At 46.1% G+C, this 20,034-nt stretch overlaps 1 protein-coding gene across 1 annotated transcript in view; it reads left to right on the top strand.

Moving 5' to 3' along the window:
* Tiam2 (TIAM Rac1 associated GEF 2) overlaps nucleotides 1-20,034 on the top strand; it is a 111,341-nt gene that overhangs the window by 37,523 nt on the left and 53,784 nt on the right. Inside the window, exons 11-13 of the mRNA XM_052750911.1 lie at nucleotides 426-504; nucleotides 3,059-3,151; nucleotides 4,126-4,389. Of these exons, the coding sequence (XP_052606871.1) occupies nucleotides 426-504; nucleotides 3,059-3,151; nucleotides 4,126-4,389 (436 nt within the window). The remainder of the gene's footprint in view (nucleotides 1-425; nucleotides 505-3,058; nucleotides 3,152-4,125; nucleotides 4,390-20,034) is intronic.

Here is a 20,034-nt window from a genome sequence, read left to right as displayed (position 1 = left end):
GAGGCCGAGAGGGACTGTCCCACCTCATGCATGCCGGATCTCACAGCCCAGGCTGGCCTTAAACTCCTTGTGTAGCTGAGGATGATCTTGAGATTTTGATCCTCCTGCCTCCACATCCCGGAGGCTTGGCATACAGATGTGTGCTACCACACCCAGTGTGTGTGATGCTTGGGGTCACACCCAACCAAGGCTTTGTGCATGCTGAATGAGCATTCTGCCAACACGGCTCTTTCTCTGGGTCTCTGCATGCTCTTAATTTTGGAGGCTGGAATTTAGGGGGCAAACTGTTCATATTTGGTGTTTAATTTGTAAACATCCCTCATGTAAGCAAGTGTTGTAATTTCCCTGTGAAAAATGTGTCAACGTGATTTCTCGAGGTTGCATAGCGTTAAAGCCTTTGATTCTGTTGGTTTCGCTTTTCTTAGGTTTATGATGAAATTGAAATTTTTCCACTCAATGTGTACGATGTGCAGCTAACCAAGACTGGGAACATGACTGACTTTGGTGAGTGTCAGGAGCCCTCTCCTGACCCCAGGAGCCCTCTCCCGACCCCAGAAGTTCATCTTGCCTTTTGCCTCTTTCTCTCTCTCTTTTTCCATTATCATTTATTTATTTTAGTAGGATGGGCTGGTACATATCAATATTGGGGGAGATGCAAGACAATTCAGGAAATAATACATAAGTTGCCAGGGAATGTGACATGCTTGTGGTAGTGCTAACACAATGAATTAACTGTGCTTGGTGCTACTCTGAGGTTCACCCAGAAGCCAGACAAGGTTTCTTTGATCCATTTGTTGATTTTGTGCATGTCTGCCACATACATGCAGTTCATGAGGTTGCTAGAAGAGGGTGTCTGGTCCCTTGGGTTTGGAATTACAAACAGTTGTGAGCTGCCCAACTTGCATGCCAGGAGCAGAATGTACATCCTCTGGAAGAGCAACAAGTGATCTTAACCACTGAGCCATCTCTCCAGCCCTATGAGGCTTCTTTTCCAATCTAGAATCTTATCCCCCTGGAATGCTGTTCGTTCCCAATCCCCTCTCCCAGGATCGAAATATTACTGGCCCTTCAAGAACACTTGCATGATCTAAGTGGTATAAGCCTGATCTGTTTGCTTTATCTCCCTCTGGCCTGAGTTTAACAGTGTCTGTGTTTAACTCCTATTTTCCTTAGTCTTTATCAAAACCCGCTCTAAGGTCTCTGTAGACTTTGCTGATGTCTCCAAGAGCACCTCTGCCTTTTATTGCCTGTACCAGAGAAGTCGGTAATTAGATAAAGGCTGATGGCTGCCTCCACAGAAAAGCTGTTTTGTCATGTTAAAAATATTGTCACACGTAGATACTTGCTTTAAAATAATTCAAGTAGCTAATATGTTAAAATTCGCTTCTTTTGGACTCTGTCCTTAGTTATATGATCAGCTGTGTTGGTTCATTTTGAGACAGTCTCACTTTGTAGCCCACACTGGCCTGGGATCTCAGGATATCCTCACAACTCACAGTGATCCTCCTGCCTTAGCCTCCCCAATGCTGAGAACTGAGAACGTCTATGTCCACTGTAGGCTTGTATTGCTTGATTGTAAGTTGGCAAGGAGGACTTTCCAACAAAACCAACTTCCTCTTGGCATTTTCTTCCCATGGCCACAAAGTCTTCCTGTCTGAGTGAATGAGTGTGGTCACAGATTCTGCTTGAGGCTTAGAGAAGACATAGGGGACAGAGGACACTTTCCCTGTCCTCCAGGAGCTCATAGGAACTGGGGAACCTGAATGTGGAAGTATAGTCTCCACCATGGCGGCAGTGGTGGGTACAAAACCCGGTACATGCATTCCAAACAGGACATGTACTGGGTTTTGCATGTTACATCTATGTAAATAAAGCACTGGATCCATCCTTCTCTTTCTGTGTGTATGTGCATATCAGTGTGTGTGTATGACTATATGAGAGAGAGAGAGAGAGAGAGAGAGAGGGGGGGGGGGGGGGATCTGGGTGTGTACATGCCAGGGCACATGTGGAGAACAATTTACAACCTTGGGTTATGTCCTTGGGTTATATTATATACTTTTTGGGGACAGGATTGCTTCATTGTTTTTCCATTGCGTGGGTCAGGCTAGCTGGCCTGCAAGCTTCCAGGCATCTTCTGTCTCAACCTCCTGGGGGAATGCTGGGATACCGGTGCTCATGCTGTGCATCTGGCTTTTTACATGAATTCTGGGGATTCGAACTCTGATCCTTATGCTTGTGCAGCACACACTGTGCTGTGTCCACCTAAGCCATTGCCCAACCCAGTCTTGAAACCTTCTTGAAACACCTCACTGCATTTCAGTAAGAGTATCTGTTGGTCTTAACTTTCAAAAAAAAAAAAGGCACTATTTTAACTGTGGTGAGGTAGAAGTCACATGAAGTAGATTATCTGCACCCTTTATCCGGGGCACCACAGTGCATTGGTGTCCACAAGTCACCCTCTCCGTCACCATCACTCTCCAGATCTCTCATTTGGCAGATCTGGAGTTTGTATCCGTAGGATGCTAGCTTTCTGCTCCCCTGCGTCAGCTCTTGAAAAGCACACATTATATCCCCTTTGTTCTTATGATTTGGGAACCCTTTGAGACTGTCTTTTTGTGCCCCACTTATTTCACTTAGCATTAATGTCTTCAGGGTTCATCCCATTATAGGATACACCAGAATTTCCCTTTTAAGGCTGGGTCGTGTTCTGGCTCCTGTCTCCACCACATTGTGTTTGTCCTCAATCTCCCCATTTGTCAGCCAGGCTGTTCCCAGGAGCTGGCTGCTCTGAATGTGCCGCCGCTGCCGTCGTCGTGTGCAGTTGTAACTGTTGATGAAGGTTGCACACTCCCGTGTCTAAACCCTCCAGTCTGGTGGCTTCCTCTTTCCCCCTCTTCTTGCTACATAATAGCACTTTCAACACCTTTCTAACTCTGACTGCTCAGCATGCAGCATTGACAAGAATGGGTGGGTGTTCCCGGATTCACCCCTGAGTGGCCTGGGGAGACAAAGGGAGGTGAACTCACACTGGCTCTTTTTTTTTCTCCCTCCCCCCCAGGGTTTGCAGTCACAGCTCAGGTGGACGGGCACCAGCATCTCAGCCGGATATTTATAAGTGATGTTCTCCCTGACAGTCTGGCATATGGAGGAGGTCTGTGCGGTGCTGTGTGTGCACACTCTGAGTTTCCAACCGTGAGGGGCATCTGCCTCCTGAGGCTGTGTGGCAGTTTTGTCAGATGATGATTTCTCCTGGAGTTGTTGAGGAAGAATTTACTTGAAAATGCACATGTGTATATATAAAGCTCTGTGTGTGTGTGTGTGTGTGTGTGTGTGTGTGTGTGTGTGTGTATGTAAAGAGGGTATTCTATTCAAACAGACGTGTATGTGGGTGTTCTTGAGAAAGAATTTACTTGCAAATACATATATGTATATATAAAGTATGGTGTGTGTAAAAAGAGATTTCATACAGATGTGTGTGTATATAAGAGTATTCATACAGATGTGTGTGTAAAAAGATTTCATACAGATGTGTATGTGTGTATATAAAGGGAGTATTCATACAGATGTGTGTGTAAAAAGATTTCATATAGATGTATATGTATAAAGGGAGTATTCATACGGACGTGTGTGTGTGTGTGTGTAAAAGATTTCATGCAGATGTATATGTATATAAGAGAGTATTCATACAGATGTGTGTGTGTAAAAAGATTTCATACAGATGTGTATGTGTCTATATAAAGGGAGTATTCATACAGATGTGTATGTGTAAAAACATTTTATACAGATGTGTATGTGTGTATATAAAGGGAGTATTCATACAGATGTGTGTGTGTGTAAAAAGAGATTTCATGCAGATGTGTGTGTGTATGTATAAAGAGAGTATTCATACAGATGTCCAGATAGAGGGAGAGGATGTGTGAGACAGAGAGAGACCCAGAGAAAACATTTGATAAGCATTTCCCCAGCTTGTGTTCAAAACAATCTGCCTAAGGCCAGCTCGGAACTGGACTTTAGCTGAAACTGCTGGTCAGTGGTTGGCATTTGCAGCTCAATTTTATCTGGGAATGCATCTCTGTAACCTCCCTCCGGCCTCTTTCTTCCTGTTCCCCACTTCTTGGTTCTCAGGGCTGAGAAAGGGTAACGAAATCACAACCTTAAACGGGGAAGCTGTGTCTGACCTTGACATCAAGCAGATGGAGGCCCTGTTTTCTGAGAAGAGTGTCGGACTTACACTGATCGCCTGGCCTGTGGACACAAGAAGAACCCTGTGCACTTCCTGGTCAGACAGTGACCTGTCCTCCAGGGACCGGAGAGGTCTGCCACCCTCTCCCAACCAGTCCCAGCTGCTGGAGGAGTTCCTGGATAACTTTAAAAAAACATCCACTAACGGTAAGGCTGCGTTCTGTCTCTGGCTTGAGTTACTGGTGCTTTGGCCCATATATTCTTAGGCTAAAGCCTCATTGCAAGTCCAGATTGTTTAAACTGCTACTCAGTCTTTCCTCACTTCACTAGGACAAGAACACAGGAGCAAACTGGGATACATTTATCCAGAGTCCGTGCGTTTTAGCAATTAGAATGCCTTCAGAAAAATTGAAAATAACTACTTTTTTTCCTTGCACAAAATTATCTTTAAAACCACAGGCTCTTTCAAAACCATTCACATTTTCAGTATTGACTTTGTCTGTAACGATGGCAGCCATGAGCTTGCATATACCCCAGTACCGGAAGATTGTTTTCAGTCGGTGGAATCTGAGGTGAATCCGCTTTGCAGTGTTCTGTTTGGGTCCTGGAACATGGTACGATTGTGTTGTTGTTGTTTTGCTATGAGGAGGACTGGTCTCTCTGAAACAGCAAAACCTTGAATGTAGCTCTCGGACTGACTTCAGAACTTTGTGAAGGTCAGGTAACTGAAGAGTGTCTGTCAGTATAGTTTCCTCCAAGTGAGACACGTGTATGAGGAACTGATGAAGGTGAGTTTTCCGAGCTTGCTGTTTCCACCTCTCTCGACTGTTCTGTTTGAATCAGAGGCCCTAGCCGAGTAACTGTCACTTCCCTCTGTCATCATGCAGAGTCCAGGTGAGGTTCAGGTGAGGAGCGTAGGGGTGGATCTTGATCCTGGGGACACTGGAGCTATTTTTTCACACTGTCTTGCATTGCTAACGGATTTGCCATAGAGATCTCCACATGCTGACCAAGAATGAATGAAAAGTGTAAAAGAGAGGCCAGTAGGATGGATTTAACGATAGAGCAGGCTTAAGAGGTCATCTTCGGAATTAAACAGCAGATTGTAAGATTGGTGATTCCACAAGGTATCTGGTGCTTTTCTCTTCCTCTCCTGGGATGTTCTCTCCATTTAAAATATCATGAGGTTGACTGTTGGCGTAGAAAAGTGGGTGTCATGAGACAGAAATTATGATGGAGCTAATTGATGAGTGGTGATGTTGGGACCACCATTCAGCCTACTCTAGGTTGCTGTTCTGAGCCTGAGTGGCCCGTGTTAACGTCCAGTGTTGGACTGACTGTTCTTCAGGGACATTCCCTGCTTGATCTTCCACTGTGCTTTATCACAATCAGGAAGGACTGCAGCCTGTATTATCCCTCCTCTTCTGGGAATGAGCCTCTTCAGAAATAGCAAAAGGTGCATGCAGACTGACTTTTTTTTTTTTTAAAACAGGAAGAATCCAACAGGTGAGTTAAGCTTGTCCACCACTTTTTGTAGTCCTGGATTCTTGTTGCCTCCTAGAAGGCATCCTGTGTCTGTGTGCACAGGAACTCTGCAAAATGAGGTCTTGGTAAGCTTGTGTGCAGTCATTTCTTCCTTCCTTCCTCCCTCCCTCCCTCCCTCCCTCCCTTCCTTCCTTCCTTCCTTCCTTCCTTCCTTCCTTCCTCCCTCCCTCCCTCCCTCCCTCCCTCCCTCCCTCCCTTTCTTTTTTTTTTCTAGTGCCCACTTGCCTGGGGCAGTGCAGACATCTGCTGGCACCTTCCCTGCATGGGGCTTCTCCTCCACGAGGCTAAAGTGTGCCAAAATTTAGGCCCCTTTCTCAGACAGAGGGCTCTTGGCCCTCAAGATTTAGGGTTTATCCTTTTTTTGTGAGCTCCAGGTGCCCGTTCCATAGCTGTTCGCCCATGTGCCATGATGGACTGCTTTTTGATACACTTTGCAAAATGGATTTTTTTTTCTTTTTTGTTTTTGAGTTAGTTGTGTTGTTTGAGGGAAACCGAGTGCTTGGGAACTTTGAAGGTTAAGGGTAGGAATAAAATCTAGGGTGAGTAGGTAAGAAATTGGGGGGAAAAAGTTAGGCCAAGTTTATCATTTGGGCATAAGGTCTTGCTTATAAGAGGAGCTTGTGTATGGATTCATTAGGACTGGGGTGTGAGGACAGTCACCAGGTCCTGAGTCAGACCTGGATTTGAGGGTGGGATACTCTTAGGGGTAGTATGTGGCAGTGAGGTTGGGTTGTGGAGGGTGCTAACTCCCTTCCCAATCCCTTGCAGAGACAATTTTGAGATGCATGCACAGCATTCTTGAAGTGACCCCCAGAACTGAGTCGAGTGCACCCAGAATCCTTTTGTACACACTTGCAGACCTTCTTCCTGTCTCTCTTCCCTAGTGTGTGGTCGCATTCCCAATAACTTCAGGTGGCTAGTCCTCTACTCAAACTGCCTTTGTGAGCACCCCCATGGTTTCCCCAACTCTGGTATGGCAAGGATTCTAAGCTGGTGACTCAGCCCCCTTCTCTTTCTGTCCTCCCTGTTTGAAAGCTAGGCCAGGGTGGGCTGTAAGACTGTTTCACAATAAATAACAACAACAATACCAAAACACCTCACTTTGATTTGTTTTACTGTGAAATAGAAGAAAAGTCTTATTATAAGATTTACACAAATGAACATTTAAATAGCTTTGGAGAACGGATTTTAATATAACTTGGGGCTGTCCTTGGGAGCAGTCCCTTTAGTGAGTCTAGTCATACATGTCCCACCCATGGACATTGCTAGAAGGCACTGTGGACTTGGAAAGGAGGAAGGGAAGTAAGGAAGGCCCCAAGTCCATTCTACAAAGTCTGGGTCTCCACCTAGTGATGTTTCTGAAGGATAAGATCAGCTTTTTAAAAAGGAGAAACTGGAGGAATCCCATGTGGAGCAGGAAGAAAGACGTATGCAGTTGTTGGGAGACATATTTGACCATCTCCGGGAATGGGCGCAGATCCCTTCCTGCTGGGTGTTGACAGGCAAAGCCCTGGGAACAGGCTGCATCTGGCTCTGTACTCTGGTCTACTTCTGGTTTTAGTCATACATCCAGACATCTACAGCGGTCTCTTAATTGGCCTCTGATCATAACAGAAATCTTTATCCCTATCTCTGACCAAAAGAAGGGTGGTCACAGCGGTTGGGGGTGGTGGTGTGGTGTCACCAAGGACCTGGAAGTCATTGTGGGTTGCTATTCTAGAAGAGGTGCCATACACATATTTGAGAGTCCTTGATAATTAAGACATTTGGTAAAATGAATCTCAAACTCAACCTCCCGAGCTTAAAAAAGACAGACTGCTGGGTTCTGATGTCTCCTGCAGGCAGTTAGGATCAGGCTTGGAGCCGGGCCACTATTAGGTCTCTGGTCGCCAGGAGGAGGGTACCTATGAGTAGCGGGATCATTCCTTCTCCAGCCCTCCTGAGCTGAGGTTCTGAGGATCCATTGAGATAATGGTCACATTCTGACTAAACATGGCTGGCATCTTGGGTGGTGTCCATCAGTTAGGGATTGAGCCCCGACCCACCATCATCCTTCAGAACTCTCTGGAAGCAGCTGACACTGGGTTAGTGTTCCTCACTTGTTCCTTGCCCCTGCCAAGGACACATTGATTGTATTAATGTAAGAGACTGAGAAGAAGATGACTCTCAGTGTCACCTTACTCTCATCGCTCTGGTCCCACAGCAGAAGCCACAGGGCCGCAGTCTGAGTGACGTGCCTTTGACTCCTAAGGAATGAACGGCTGTTTGATATCCGTCTTACATGTTTGAATGTCTGTAAGTTATCCATACCAGGGAGAGGAAATGTCCACAGGCTATATTTGACTCAAATGGAAATACTAGTAAAGGATTTTTACAGAGAGAGTTAATTTTATCACTGGAACTCCCCCAAAGAGGCCAGTGTTATTTTTGACCCAACAAGGCCGCCATTGAAGGAGCTGGGTGTGTCCAAGCTGTTTGTGCTGGGATCTTGTTAATGCTGCTTTTGTGATTTATGCATGAAATCCCCTTTTCTAGCATTTGCTGGCTCTTTTGAGCAATCTCAGCAGATTTTAGGGATGTCTCCCCAGGCGTAAAGTTTGTGAACGAAGTTTTTATGCAATCATTAGACTCCCTGTGGCATTCATGTTTTCTCCATGCAAACAGCTGTTACTACGGCCTTGTGAGGGCCAGAGGTACATTTAGCAGGAGAGACATAGAGACCAATGTTCCTGCTGCTTGGGCTTATACACAATCAGTGCTTTCCAGACCCAGAAGGTAACTATAGCCAGGGGTGTTTGGACAGCCCCTGGCCTCTTTTGAATCACTTGTTCTGCATTGGTATCGGGTGGAGAGTCTGAGGCTATCAGAAGCCTCTTCTTCTTCTTCTTCTTCTTCTTCCTTTCTTCCTTTTTTTTTTTTTTTTTTTTTTTTTTTTTTTTTTTTGGTTTTTTGAGGCAGGGTTTCTCTGTGTAGCTTTGCGCCTTTCCTGGGACTCACTTGGTAGCCCAGGCTGGCCTCGAACTCACAGAGATCCACCTGGCTCTGCCTCCCAAGTGCTGGGATTAAAGGCGTGCGCCACCACCGCCCGGCCCTTTTTTTTTTTTTTTTTGACACAAGGTCTCACTACGTAGCTCTGGCTACCCTGGAGCTCACTATGTAGACCAGGTTGGCCCTGAATTCACAGAGATCTGCTTCTGTCTCCTGAGTGTTGAGGATAAAAGCATGGACCACAATGCCCAGCTTGTAAATTTGTTCTTAAGGGTGGCTTTCTTGGGAATGTATGTGTCTACGATACTAGAGCCAGCTCTACTGTGCCATGCCCACTTACTTCCTGTTTGTGAGTGGGAGGGCAGTCTGGCTTCCATGAGATGTTTTGAGTAACCAACAGCATTGATTTCTGGGAACACTGTTTCTGTATAATACAGTGATTACTGAGTCTGTCTGACCAACACCCCAGTTCCCAGATTTTAAAACATCAGTGTCCCTACAGAATGGAGGGTTTTATTTGTTTAGTAATAATAACAATAATAAGAATCCAATCGGGAAATACTAACTTGAGCTGGAGTCAGAACTCAGCCTCAGAATGCCAAAGTCTTTCTAGCTGAGCTGAAGGTAGCTTTTAGCACACCAGGGGTGTGAGCACGTGAGTTGCATCTTGGCCAAGGTTAAGTGTGGAATTGAGGGTGTGGTGTGTTGCTACCAGTGGTAGGAGTTGAGGTCCTTGGATGCAAATTCCCTGTAAAATGGAGTTTTGCTTAGGAGTTTACTGTGGGATATCTTTATGCTGGGAATACATGTTGCTCTGGTTGGTTGATAAATAAAGCTGTATTGGTCTATGGCAAGGCAGCTTAGAGGCAGGCAGGAAATACAAGCAGATAGACAGGAATAAGAAAGGAGAGGAGAGGGAGATGCCATCCCGCTGTCCAGGGAGCAGCATGTAAGGGCACACAGGTAAGGCCATGGAACTTGTGGCGACATGTAGATTAATAGAAGTGGGCTGAGTTAAGCCAGGTGGTAGTGGCACACACTTTTAATTCCAGCACTCAGGCGGCAGAGGAAGGTGGATCTCTGTGAGTTCGAAGCCAGCCTAGGCTACAGAGTGAGTTCCAGAAAAGGCACAAAGCTACATAGATAAACCTTGTCGGGGGGGGGGGGGGGGGGGGGGGGGGGGGGGGCGGCGGGCGGTGGGGGGAGAAAGAAAAGAAAAGAAATGGGCTGAGTTTAGTTATAAGAGCTAACTAGCAAGAAAATTGAGCCATAGGCCATGGCCATGCAGTTCATAATTGATAAAAGCCTCTATGTTTAATTGGGTCCCAGTGGCTGTGGGACTGGGCGGGACACAGGAAAACATCTGACTACAGGAGTTGGATTCCCATTTCCTCACTGCCTATTTTTCTTCCCTTGTTTGACTTTGGCTCCATTTTGCAGGCAGAAAGATACGAGCTAGCCAACGTTGCATACTCTTCAGAAATCCCTAGATGAGTAGGGAACACAAGATAGTTAAACACAGAAAAGCTTTAGCAGTGTTGGAGTGCAGTTCCCTCTGTGACAGCTGAGGAGACCAGGGTTGGGGAAATGGACTCTGGGAGCTGGGTTTGAGTGGTGCAGATGTTCAGGTGATGGTGGTGGAGATGTGAGTGGTGGTCTTTTGTGGGGTGATTTGCAGACCCTAGCACACTATCCACCACTTCACTACCAATGGTCATCAGGAATTGTGATTTTTTTTTTTTTCTGATCACAAGTCTTCTGGTGGACTCCTCTGGGGATGACATGGCAGTTGCCGTGTTGAAATCAGAAAAGCTTTGTGATGACTGCATGAAGCCCGCACAAGACTAGCTCCACTGACATTCCTTTCTGGAAGATATGTGGGCTCGGGAGAGGCACCGAAGCCGTGCCTCCCCACTTGGATATACATATAAGTGGTTAACAACTGCTAAGAAAGAGGGACTCTTTCCCATGATGTAGCTATGGTAAGTTGCCCACCCTCCTGTAAGCGAGCCAACCCTAATTAAACTCACTGTTTCAGCCAGCTGGACTTTGGTGAATTTTTTTTAATCTGCTGGTGCCTTTTCTAGGGTGAATAGATATTTGGTTATTCAAGTTTCCTACCCTACTCAAGAAAAATCACTTAACAAATGCCCTGAAAACAAATAAAAAGGATTGCAAAAAGAGCAAATAAGTGAATTACTGTCTGTTCCTATGAAACCCAAGTGCTGCATAGGGGCCATAACCACCAGTGGTTAGTTTTCCGTGGTCATCTTGAGTGATGGTAAATAGCTGATTGCAGGGAAGTGCACGCACAGCAGGAGTGATGGGGGAGAAGCTGGCGTAAAAAGCTTGCCAGCATCTTTAGCAAAACCTGATCTTGTATCATGCCCCTGAACATCAGATACACATACACTACATGATCCAAATGAAGATGCTTATATTAATCATAAATGATTGGCTGATGACTCAGGATTATTACTAATTAGCTCTTACATTTAAATTAACCCATTTCTATTCATCTATGTACTGCCACATGGGTATGGCTTTATCGATCCTCTGGCATCTTGCTTCTTGGGCAGTTGGCTCACTTCTCCCCCAACTCCACCCCTCTTCCTCCAACAATTTTGATTGTTCCACCTCACCTTATCCTGCCTTGCCATAGGCTAAAACAATTTCATTACCAGCCAATGAGAGCAACACACATTCACAGTGCACAGAAGGACCATCCCACAGCAGTGTAAGTCCAGGAAGCTGGATTTTCAGCATGGCGGCCGTTCACACAGGAAAAGGAATCAGTCCCTGCTCTTGCACAATTGCTTCCAGTGACGCCTGCCCGCTTCTGCCCTTGTTTCTCCTCTTTGGTCCTGGGCCTGAAGATGAATCCTCTTCCCGAGTTCATTCTGCTCTCTGAAGGAGCTGATATCTTCAAATGCAGGAAGCAGAGAGGGTAAGCCTGCCCCCAGTGACATACTTCCTCCCGTGAGGCTGCACCTCCTAAATCTCTCCAAACAGCATCACTAACTGGAGACTCAGAATGAATATGGGAGCCTAGAGGGCTCATTTCTCCTTCAAATCACCATACATGGGCTTACTTCTTTCAGCTCCTAATTTTTTTTTTCTTCTCCTGGAGCTGAGGACCGAACCCAGGGCCTTGCGCTTGCTAGGCAAGTGCTCTACCACTGAGCTAAATCCCCCACCCCTCAGCTCCTAGTTTTGGAGACATAGGCTATAAATTCCTACAATTCAGGGCTGGCCAGCCTCTGTTCATTGACTCTTGTGTTCAGCCTGTGTTCCAGGTTAGCCACTCTATGTGAAACATTCATCACTCCTCCGAATTTGCCCTCCCCCAACAGTTCCACTCTTGACAATATCATAAGTTTTCTGGATTGGTGATGCATGCGCATACTATAAATTTCCAGCAGTATAAAAGGCTAAATAAACAGTGGTAACGAAGTTCCCCGAAACTGTGGTTACAGTGGTTAAAGGCATGGATATTAGCTGGGCAGCCTGTGTTCAAGTCCTGGTTCTGGGATCATCTACTTATTGGCTGTGTGCTCCCTGGAAAATCAATTAACCTCTCTGATTAGTTTTAGAAACTCAAATGGTCTGTGAATTAATGAGCTGACATTTGGAAAGTAGTAGTAGTGCCTGATATGTAGGAAGAGCTATGCAACTGTGTATGTTAAATAAGTGGATAAGTTTCTCTTGCTGTGTGCTTAGCATTGAGTTTTTCTTCCAGGGGATAATTCTTGGTTTCTTTCTCTTCCTGAGCTGGAGAAATGTAAACATTGGCGAGCATGCTGGGATATTTTCCTGCTTTAGGGATGACAGGCATGTCCACACCGGGAATTTTGAGGTTCTAGGGATGGAACCGGGGCTTCATGCATGTTAGGCAAGCGCTCGGTTAACTGAGCCCCATCCTTAGCCTTTTGTTTCGCTGTTCTGCATTGTCTTGGTTATGACAGAATAACATTCAGTGTTAGATGTCCACTCCCTAAACAGCTGAACTGTGACTATGGAGTGCTGTAGGGAGGCAGAACAGTCAGAGCCTGTGTGATGTGATGAATAAATGTGATGAGAGAAGCCAAGATCCATGAGGTTTGGAGCCATGAGCCAAGGACGCTTGAGACTTCTGGCAGAGAGAGGAGGAGTGGATTCTGTGTCTCCCTGTGGAGCTCAGCCTATTCTCCTTGCTGGTCTCACTTCCAGACCATAAGACAGTTTGCTTTCATGTGGCAAGCCCTGGCTTTAATGACAGAAATATGAAGTTTAACATGCGATCCTACCTTTGTGATTCTGTGGTGGGAGGTGGTTGTGGGGATATTCACCATCTACAATTGTCATACTTACATCATTCTCAGGGACAACTCACTGTTTCAAGTCATGGCAACCCCAAGAACAGTAATATTGTAACAGTACTGAGACACTGGCTGATACACTGTGTCCTCCCTCAGCAGAAGGACATTATCCTGTCTTTTATTTTAGCATCAGTATAAGGTCTAAGTATAGCCACCCAGTGATTACTGATTTGAACATACAAGATCCCCATGACTGTTATATAACCCAAGGGTTGATTTAAAGGGCAGAGAATCATACTTGTAGCCAAGAAGGGGAACTTGGCTTTGTTTATTGCTTGAGGTTGAATCTGTGGTGTAAGACTTTGGCTCAGAGGGTTCTTGTTTAAGCCTTTAAGTTGGGGGTGGGAATGAACTCTTGTCCTTAATCCTGAATTGAGGAACTTCAGTTTAGGCCCATGAAGAGAGACATGTGACTTCCTAGCACAGTGGAGGTACAAAGCACCCTTGGCCCTGCTGAGAAACCAATGTCTTCAGGAAAACAAACCCCATCCTTGGGTTGTTTACTTGATGTTTTTAGGACAATGGTTTGCTATGTAGTCTAGGCTAACCTTGAACTTGATATTCTTCTGTTTCTGTGCCCTCTCCATGCTAGAATTGCAGGTGTTTGCCAGCATGCCCAACACATTTTCCTTTCTTTCCTTCTTCTCTTTCCTGTGTTAATTGAACAGTAGTGAGTGTCTGTTGAGTGACAAGGGCTGCTGGAGGAACGCTGGATAGAAACAATGAGCTGAGCTCATGAACATCCTCCTGCAGGGGGAGCTTGGCTGTGTTTCAGCCCAAGGAAACAGAGAACGAGTGAATATATGACACATGGTAAGAAATGTGAAGGAGGCCGGGCGGCAGTGGCGCACGCCTTTAATCTGAGCACTCGGGGGGCAGAGGCTGGTGGATCTCTGTGAGTTCGAGGCCAGCCTGGGCTACAGAGTGAGAGCCAGGACAGGCTCCAAAAGCTACACGGAGAAACCCTGTCTCGAAAAACCAATAAATAAACAAACAAATGAAATGAAATAAATGTGAAGGAACAGAAGATGACCAGGGCAAGAAGGACAAGATCAGGGATGAAGCAGGACAGTGGTGTCCGGGTTGGTTTGTCTTGCCAACTTGACACAAGCTAGGGTTAATTGAGAAAATGGCCTGGGGGCAAGTCTGTAGAGCATTTTCTCCATTGACGATTGCTGTGCGAGGGTCCAGCTCACTGTGGGTGATGCCACTGGTGGTCCTGGGTGCTGTAAGAAAGCAGGCTGAGCAAGCCATGAGGAGCAAGCCTCCAAACAAGCAGCACCCCTTCATAGCTTTGGTATCAGTTCCTGCCTCTAGGTTCCTGCCTGACTTCCCTTAGTGATGGACCATAATTTGAGAGCTGTAAACTTTAAAAAAAAAAAAAAAAAAAAAAAGCCCTTTCTCCATTTGATTATGGGGGAGGGGGAAGGGGTCAGTAAACTTTGGAAATGCAGTTGCAACATATCAGTTCCTCTCACTTCATACAATTCAGTTATGCTCTGTTGTTTTAGAAATGCATTTCTGATGCAGCTTGACGTGGCTGTAATTATTTATAAATTGTCCGCTCCTTTGTAAATCCGTTTCATCTTTCAACTTCATTTTGTTCTTGGTCCTTAGCATCTCTGAGTGGTTATGCAAAGGTGTGGCACAGTTCAGATCATCTCCTTTTGTCCCTTGATGGTAGCTTTGAATTCGTTCATCTGGAAATGGGCCTGTGAAATTGCTATTGTATGTCTACTGCCAAGAGCTCCGGCCAGCTGACCCCGGAGCAGGGAGAAGAATGCCAGCAGAATTTCTGGAGCAGCATGGTCCCCGCCCCTGACCTCCCAAGGGCTGGCTGTGGAAGCTGGAGTTCCCAAGGAAGCACTGAGCAGCAGTGAATTGCTGTCTGGCCTAGCCTGCTTACTATCCCAGCACACCGCCTGTCCAGCTGCCACTGTGTGTCTAATTTTGACTTTTGTGTTTCTGTTGAGGAATAAGGATGTCAGGCTTCTGTGATGTTTGGGCAGACTTGTGTAGCAGGATTAGCACCATCCTTTGAGTGTTTGTTGAATTCCATCACTTGTGTGTATGTGATGTATGTGTGCATCTGTTTATGGGAGTCTATGCATGTACGATAGATGTCTTCCTTGATCACTCTGCACCTTATCTTTTGAATCTCTCACTGAATTTGGATCTTCTGATTCATCCAGGGCGGCTGGGCAGCAAGTTTCCAATGCTTCACCTTGTCTCTGCCTCCCAGTGTTGGGATCACGGCACCATAACCGTCCATCCAGCTTCTATGGCTGTATGTGTACCAGACAATCTGACCTCAGGTCTTCATGCTTATCTGGCAAGCCTTTTACTGACTGAGCTCTCTCTTCAGGCCCCACATTTCATCGTTTTTTTACCTGACAGACATGATGAGCAGAGGGGGCTTCAGATGAGGAACTTTGGCGTCTTGACCTGAGTGCCAATCACCAGGTTCGCTTGGCCGCTGACCCCTTAGCCACATGGTTGTGTTTTGATCTTCAGATGGTCAGAATGTGTTCAGTAGAGAGGAGATGAAGACCACCTTTTCTGGCAGGTTCTAAATGATGATGTATGAATAAAAAGTTGCTTGTATTTTTTGTTTGTTGTTTTGTTTTAGGTTGGTGGGAATGGAAGTTTGTAGAAACCGTGCCTCTGCCTGCTTCTGTTTTAGGATTGTGTTCTCTAGGAATTAGGGAGCTATGTGCAGGCTTTGGGGAGAGATCACAGGCTTTTCGTGTTTTGAGCTCTGAGAGCGTCCTGTCTGTCTACCTGCCGTAGGAGTCACTATTTACTGCCTTGCAGAACTGCCGTGTGTTCTTGCCCTCACTTACCCACGACCGGAAATCCCTTGACGTTGGGTACATGGCGGGACAATGAGCCTGTGCTACAATTGCTAAGTCACCACAGTGAGTGAACAGCCACGGAGTGACAGGAAGGCTGGGAGGGTTCTTCTTAAAATTTAATTTTCATTTGTGCGAGTTGTACATGCGTGTGTGAGTGTATGCCACGTGTATTCGTGTACCTCAGGAAGCAGTAGTGAGTGTAAGTTATAAGGACTCTGTTAACATGAAGTTAAGGCATTATTGATGAGAGTGGATTGTCAAGGGTGGTGAGCAGAAAAAAAAATCCTTGGAACACACCCCAAGCCTTCCAGATTTATCTGTCCAGTGTAATGAAATAGTGGGGAAGTGACCTCGAACATCTGCAGTTGACTGCCTCCCAGATGGGGGACTCCAGGCTGGCTCATGACTGTGTTTGGCAGAGAACCAGATGGTCTGGCCTCATGTGTCTGCCAGCAGATCGCCTTGGAGTGAGCCAGTGCCACCTGGACTGGCTGTTCCTCATGTCTGCCCTGCCATTTCTGCCACGGCACAGATAAACCCAAACCACACTTAGAAAGGGGCGTTGGGTTCCCCATCTCCAAGGTAGGGCAGTTTTGAGCATGGGTTTGAGTTAAATTGGTGGCAGGAGCATTTATAAAGGGCTATGGGTCCTGAGCAAGGACACCTGGTTCTAGTTGCTGGCCTGGTTCTACATGACTGTGGGCACAGCCTTCTATTTCCTGAGTCATCCTCTCAAGATGAAGCATGGGGAAGCCAGTTAGGGCTTTTTCCTTTTTTTCCCCCCCTCCTAAAGTTCATTTATTTAAATGGGATTTAAGGAACAATTTAACTTCTGTCACAAGACCCATGTTTTATAAAAAGTTTACAAAGTCAAAAAAGCCAAGCATTAGCGTTGTGTTTTTGCAGCAAATCCCATTACCTCTTTAAATAGAGCCCCAGGTCCCGACTGCTGGGAGAGGTGTTGGTTCACACTGGGGTAATGGCAGGCTGTCTCCATTGCAAAGATCACAGGAGGCCCCAGGAACGCTAATTATCCCCCACTCAGTCTGGTGGAGCAGAGACATATTATTATCTTACTCTCGCAGCTGGGTAAATCAAGGCCCAGGCACACGGTGCCACTGGTAACTCAGACAAGGTCATAGCCAGTCTTAGTCACTGTGCTGTTTTTCCATCCCTGTGGGAAGTGTTCGCGTTTGCATAACTTTTCCTTTACGATAGATGTAAGGTAAGGCCTGGTCGTCATCTGCCCCTTGTGGTACAGCAGGTGCAGAGGGTGGGACGGGACTGATGGTGGCTCTTTTTGTCTTAGCTCCATTTTACCTGAGGCTGGGGAATGCCAGTTAGGAACCACCTGCCCAGTGGTGTTTGGGATTTCTCCTCTTGGTTGTGAGTTGTTGGGGATCCCGTTGTTCACAGTGATAGTTCCAAAATGTTCTTTCTTGTGCCACTCTGATGGTTCATGGTGAGCCTCACTAGCCTGTAATAATGTGGCCACGTTTCCTGCAACTTGTTCTTAGAATTCCATTGCAGCAGAGTGGCATTATAAATCCTAATTTGTCTCCTGTATAATCCGCACTGATTCGTAACCTTCCTTAGAAGAGCATAATGTAATTCACACACCAGATGGTTTACTTTGAAAGTGCACCTTCCCATGATATTTTTTGGTGTCTTCATGAAATTGTGTGACCACAACTGCTACTTATTTCCCCATTTCTGTCACCCCCAAAAAGAAGTCCTCTGACCCCAACCCCAGAAGTAGCCCTTGTTTTCACCCTCCCTCCCAGGAAGTCGTGTTGTGTAAATGGGGTTGCTCAATGTGTCGTCTGCCATATCTGTTCTCTTCAGTAGCCTGTCGGGTTAGCTCTCTCCTATAGCCTGTCCTGTTTGCTCTCTCCTCCCCTAGTGCAATCTTTTCTAGGTTCACTTATTGCGGGGCGTTTACCCACCAACCCCACAGTTCCCCAGAGTTTTCTTGAGTGAGAACAGCAGGAAATACTAGATTGAAGGATTTAGAATGTGGAGATAAACAGATAGAAAATAAAGAATAGCCTCGAGAGGGCCTGGAGCCTTTTCCAATGGGCCCCGACTGTCTCTGCCCCAGGGTGTTTATAGAAACACCAAGGGGTGGAGCAAAAGACCTCCTCCCCCAGCACAGCCAAGTGCAGACCATCTCAGACACCTGCACCCAGGCCCATGGACTAATCATCCTCTATGTGGACCTGCTGGGTAAAGCCATGAGGAACCTGAAAATGGACTCCCACAACTTATATTGTAGCACGAATCAACTTTTCATCCCTCTTCATAGCAGAATAATATTCCATTTATTTTACCGTTTTGTGCTGTAGAATAGTAGCTCTTGCTGGAAGGGACATCCCTTGTCTCCTCTCCCACAACACCATTCCATTTTCTACAGATCTTTGGCTACGTTTCTTTCCCAGGGCCCTGATATAAAACTCCAAATAACTGGTTTTGAGAGTTTTTGGAGTTCAAATTCATTTTACTGGGATTCTTTAGGGCTGGGAATATAGTTCAGTTGGTGGTGCTTGCCTATCATGTCCAAGGCCCTTCTTCAGTCCCTAGCACCGTATGAAGTAGGCCTGCTACACGCCTGTAATCACAAAGGCTCTGGGCTACATGAAACCCCGGCTGGGAGATATGGGGAGAGAGGAGAGGGGAGGAGAGCGTATCTCTAATCGGCTGTTATATAGTGCTGTCTGTCACATGCCCCTGAATAAAATTAATTGTCACCTGGTTGTTTTTCCAAGACAGCGCCCCTGTCTAGCAGGACCAGGTATAATTTGGGAATGCTCCCTTTATTCCCCACGCCCCTTTTTCTTTTGGCTTGGAATGACCACAGTTCCCAAGTCATCATCGTAGGCCACCTGGAGAACAAGGGTGGCGTCTGAGGGAACGTGCCTCCTGCTCCGCGCTCTTATCCTTCTAAGGAGGCCGAGTGTTATGTGGAGCATGGCGGTAGCCAGCTGCCTGTTGCTCCCCTGAAAATGCTGGTCTCACTTCTCTGTGACTCGAGGAGGTTTGTCACCAGACCGTTGGGTCAGACCCTGTGGACCTGTCTCAGGGAGTTTCTAGATTAGGTTAATGCTAACAGCGAGCGTTCACTACCTGCACTTTGCTTCTGTGTGTCACGACACTTGCTGCATCGCCCACTGGATTGTGACCTTGGGTTAAGTGGACTTGGGAGATTTATGAAGTTTATGTTTTTCTGGCAGGATGTGTATATAGTGATAGAATCCATTTCTCTGCTGCAAGCTTCATGGTGACATTCAAATGGCTGTTCTGAATGTCCTAGACACAGAATATAAGTAAGTTTCGAAATGGAGGGACTGGGAGATGGCTTACAGGGTAAAGGGCTTATCATACAAGCCTAATGTTCTGAGTTTGATCTCTAGGACCCATGTAAAACAAACAAACCAAAAAAACCACCACCACCACCACCACCACCAGCACCACCACCACCACCACCAAAATCCCCCAAAACCTAGTCCTGGTGGTGTGTGCTTGTAATTCTGGGGAGGCAGAGACAGGCCCACCCCTGGGGTTAGCTGGTCAACCATCCTGGCCTGCTTGGAAAATTCCAGGCTCATGAGAGATTCCTTCTTCAAAAACAAACTTTGTTTGTTGTTGTTTAAATGATGTCCTGAGGAGTGATACCTGAAGTTAACCTCTGACCTCCACACATGTGTGTACCCTCCCCTGCATGGGCACCTGCACACACACAAAAATACACACACACACACACACACACACACACACACACACACACAGAGAGAGAGAGAGACATTCACACATGGAGAATCTTACAGCCAGACAAGTAGATTAAATTTTTTATTAATAATAATGTGTGGCATTAAATGATGATCTTTTGGTTGGATATTCAGGTTAGGACTTGCCTAACCTTGAATGGGGCCAGTTCTGTTTTTCTCAGCCTCTGAAGTGTGTATTTATTATTTCATTTAAGTATCTTATTGCCATTCTGTTTCTTTGACAATCAACAAGTAATATTTGCCTGGATGACAGAGCACAGTAAATGTCCTTCATGAAAAGGTGCCACAGGCCACTGCACTTTAAAGTGAAAACATGAATAA

Source organism: Peromyscus californicus, unplaced genomic scaffold, assembly GCF_007827085.1.
Source record: "Peromyscus californicus insignis strain IS unplaced genomic scaffold, ASM782708v3 Scaffold_22__1_contigs__length_63687245, whole genome shotgun sequence".
Taxonomy (NCBI): Eukaryota; Metazoa; Chordata; class Mammalia; order Rodentia; family Cricetidae; genus Peromyscus; species Peromyscus californicus.
Note: the sequence above shows the minus strand (reverse complement) of the source record. Positions and strands in the feature narration are given on the sequence as shown.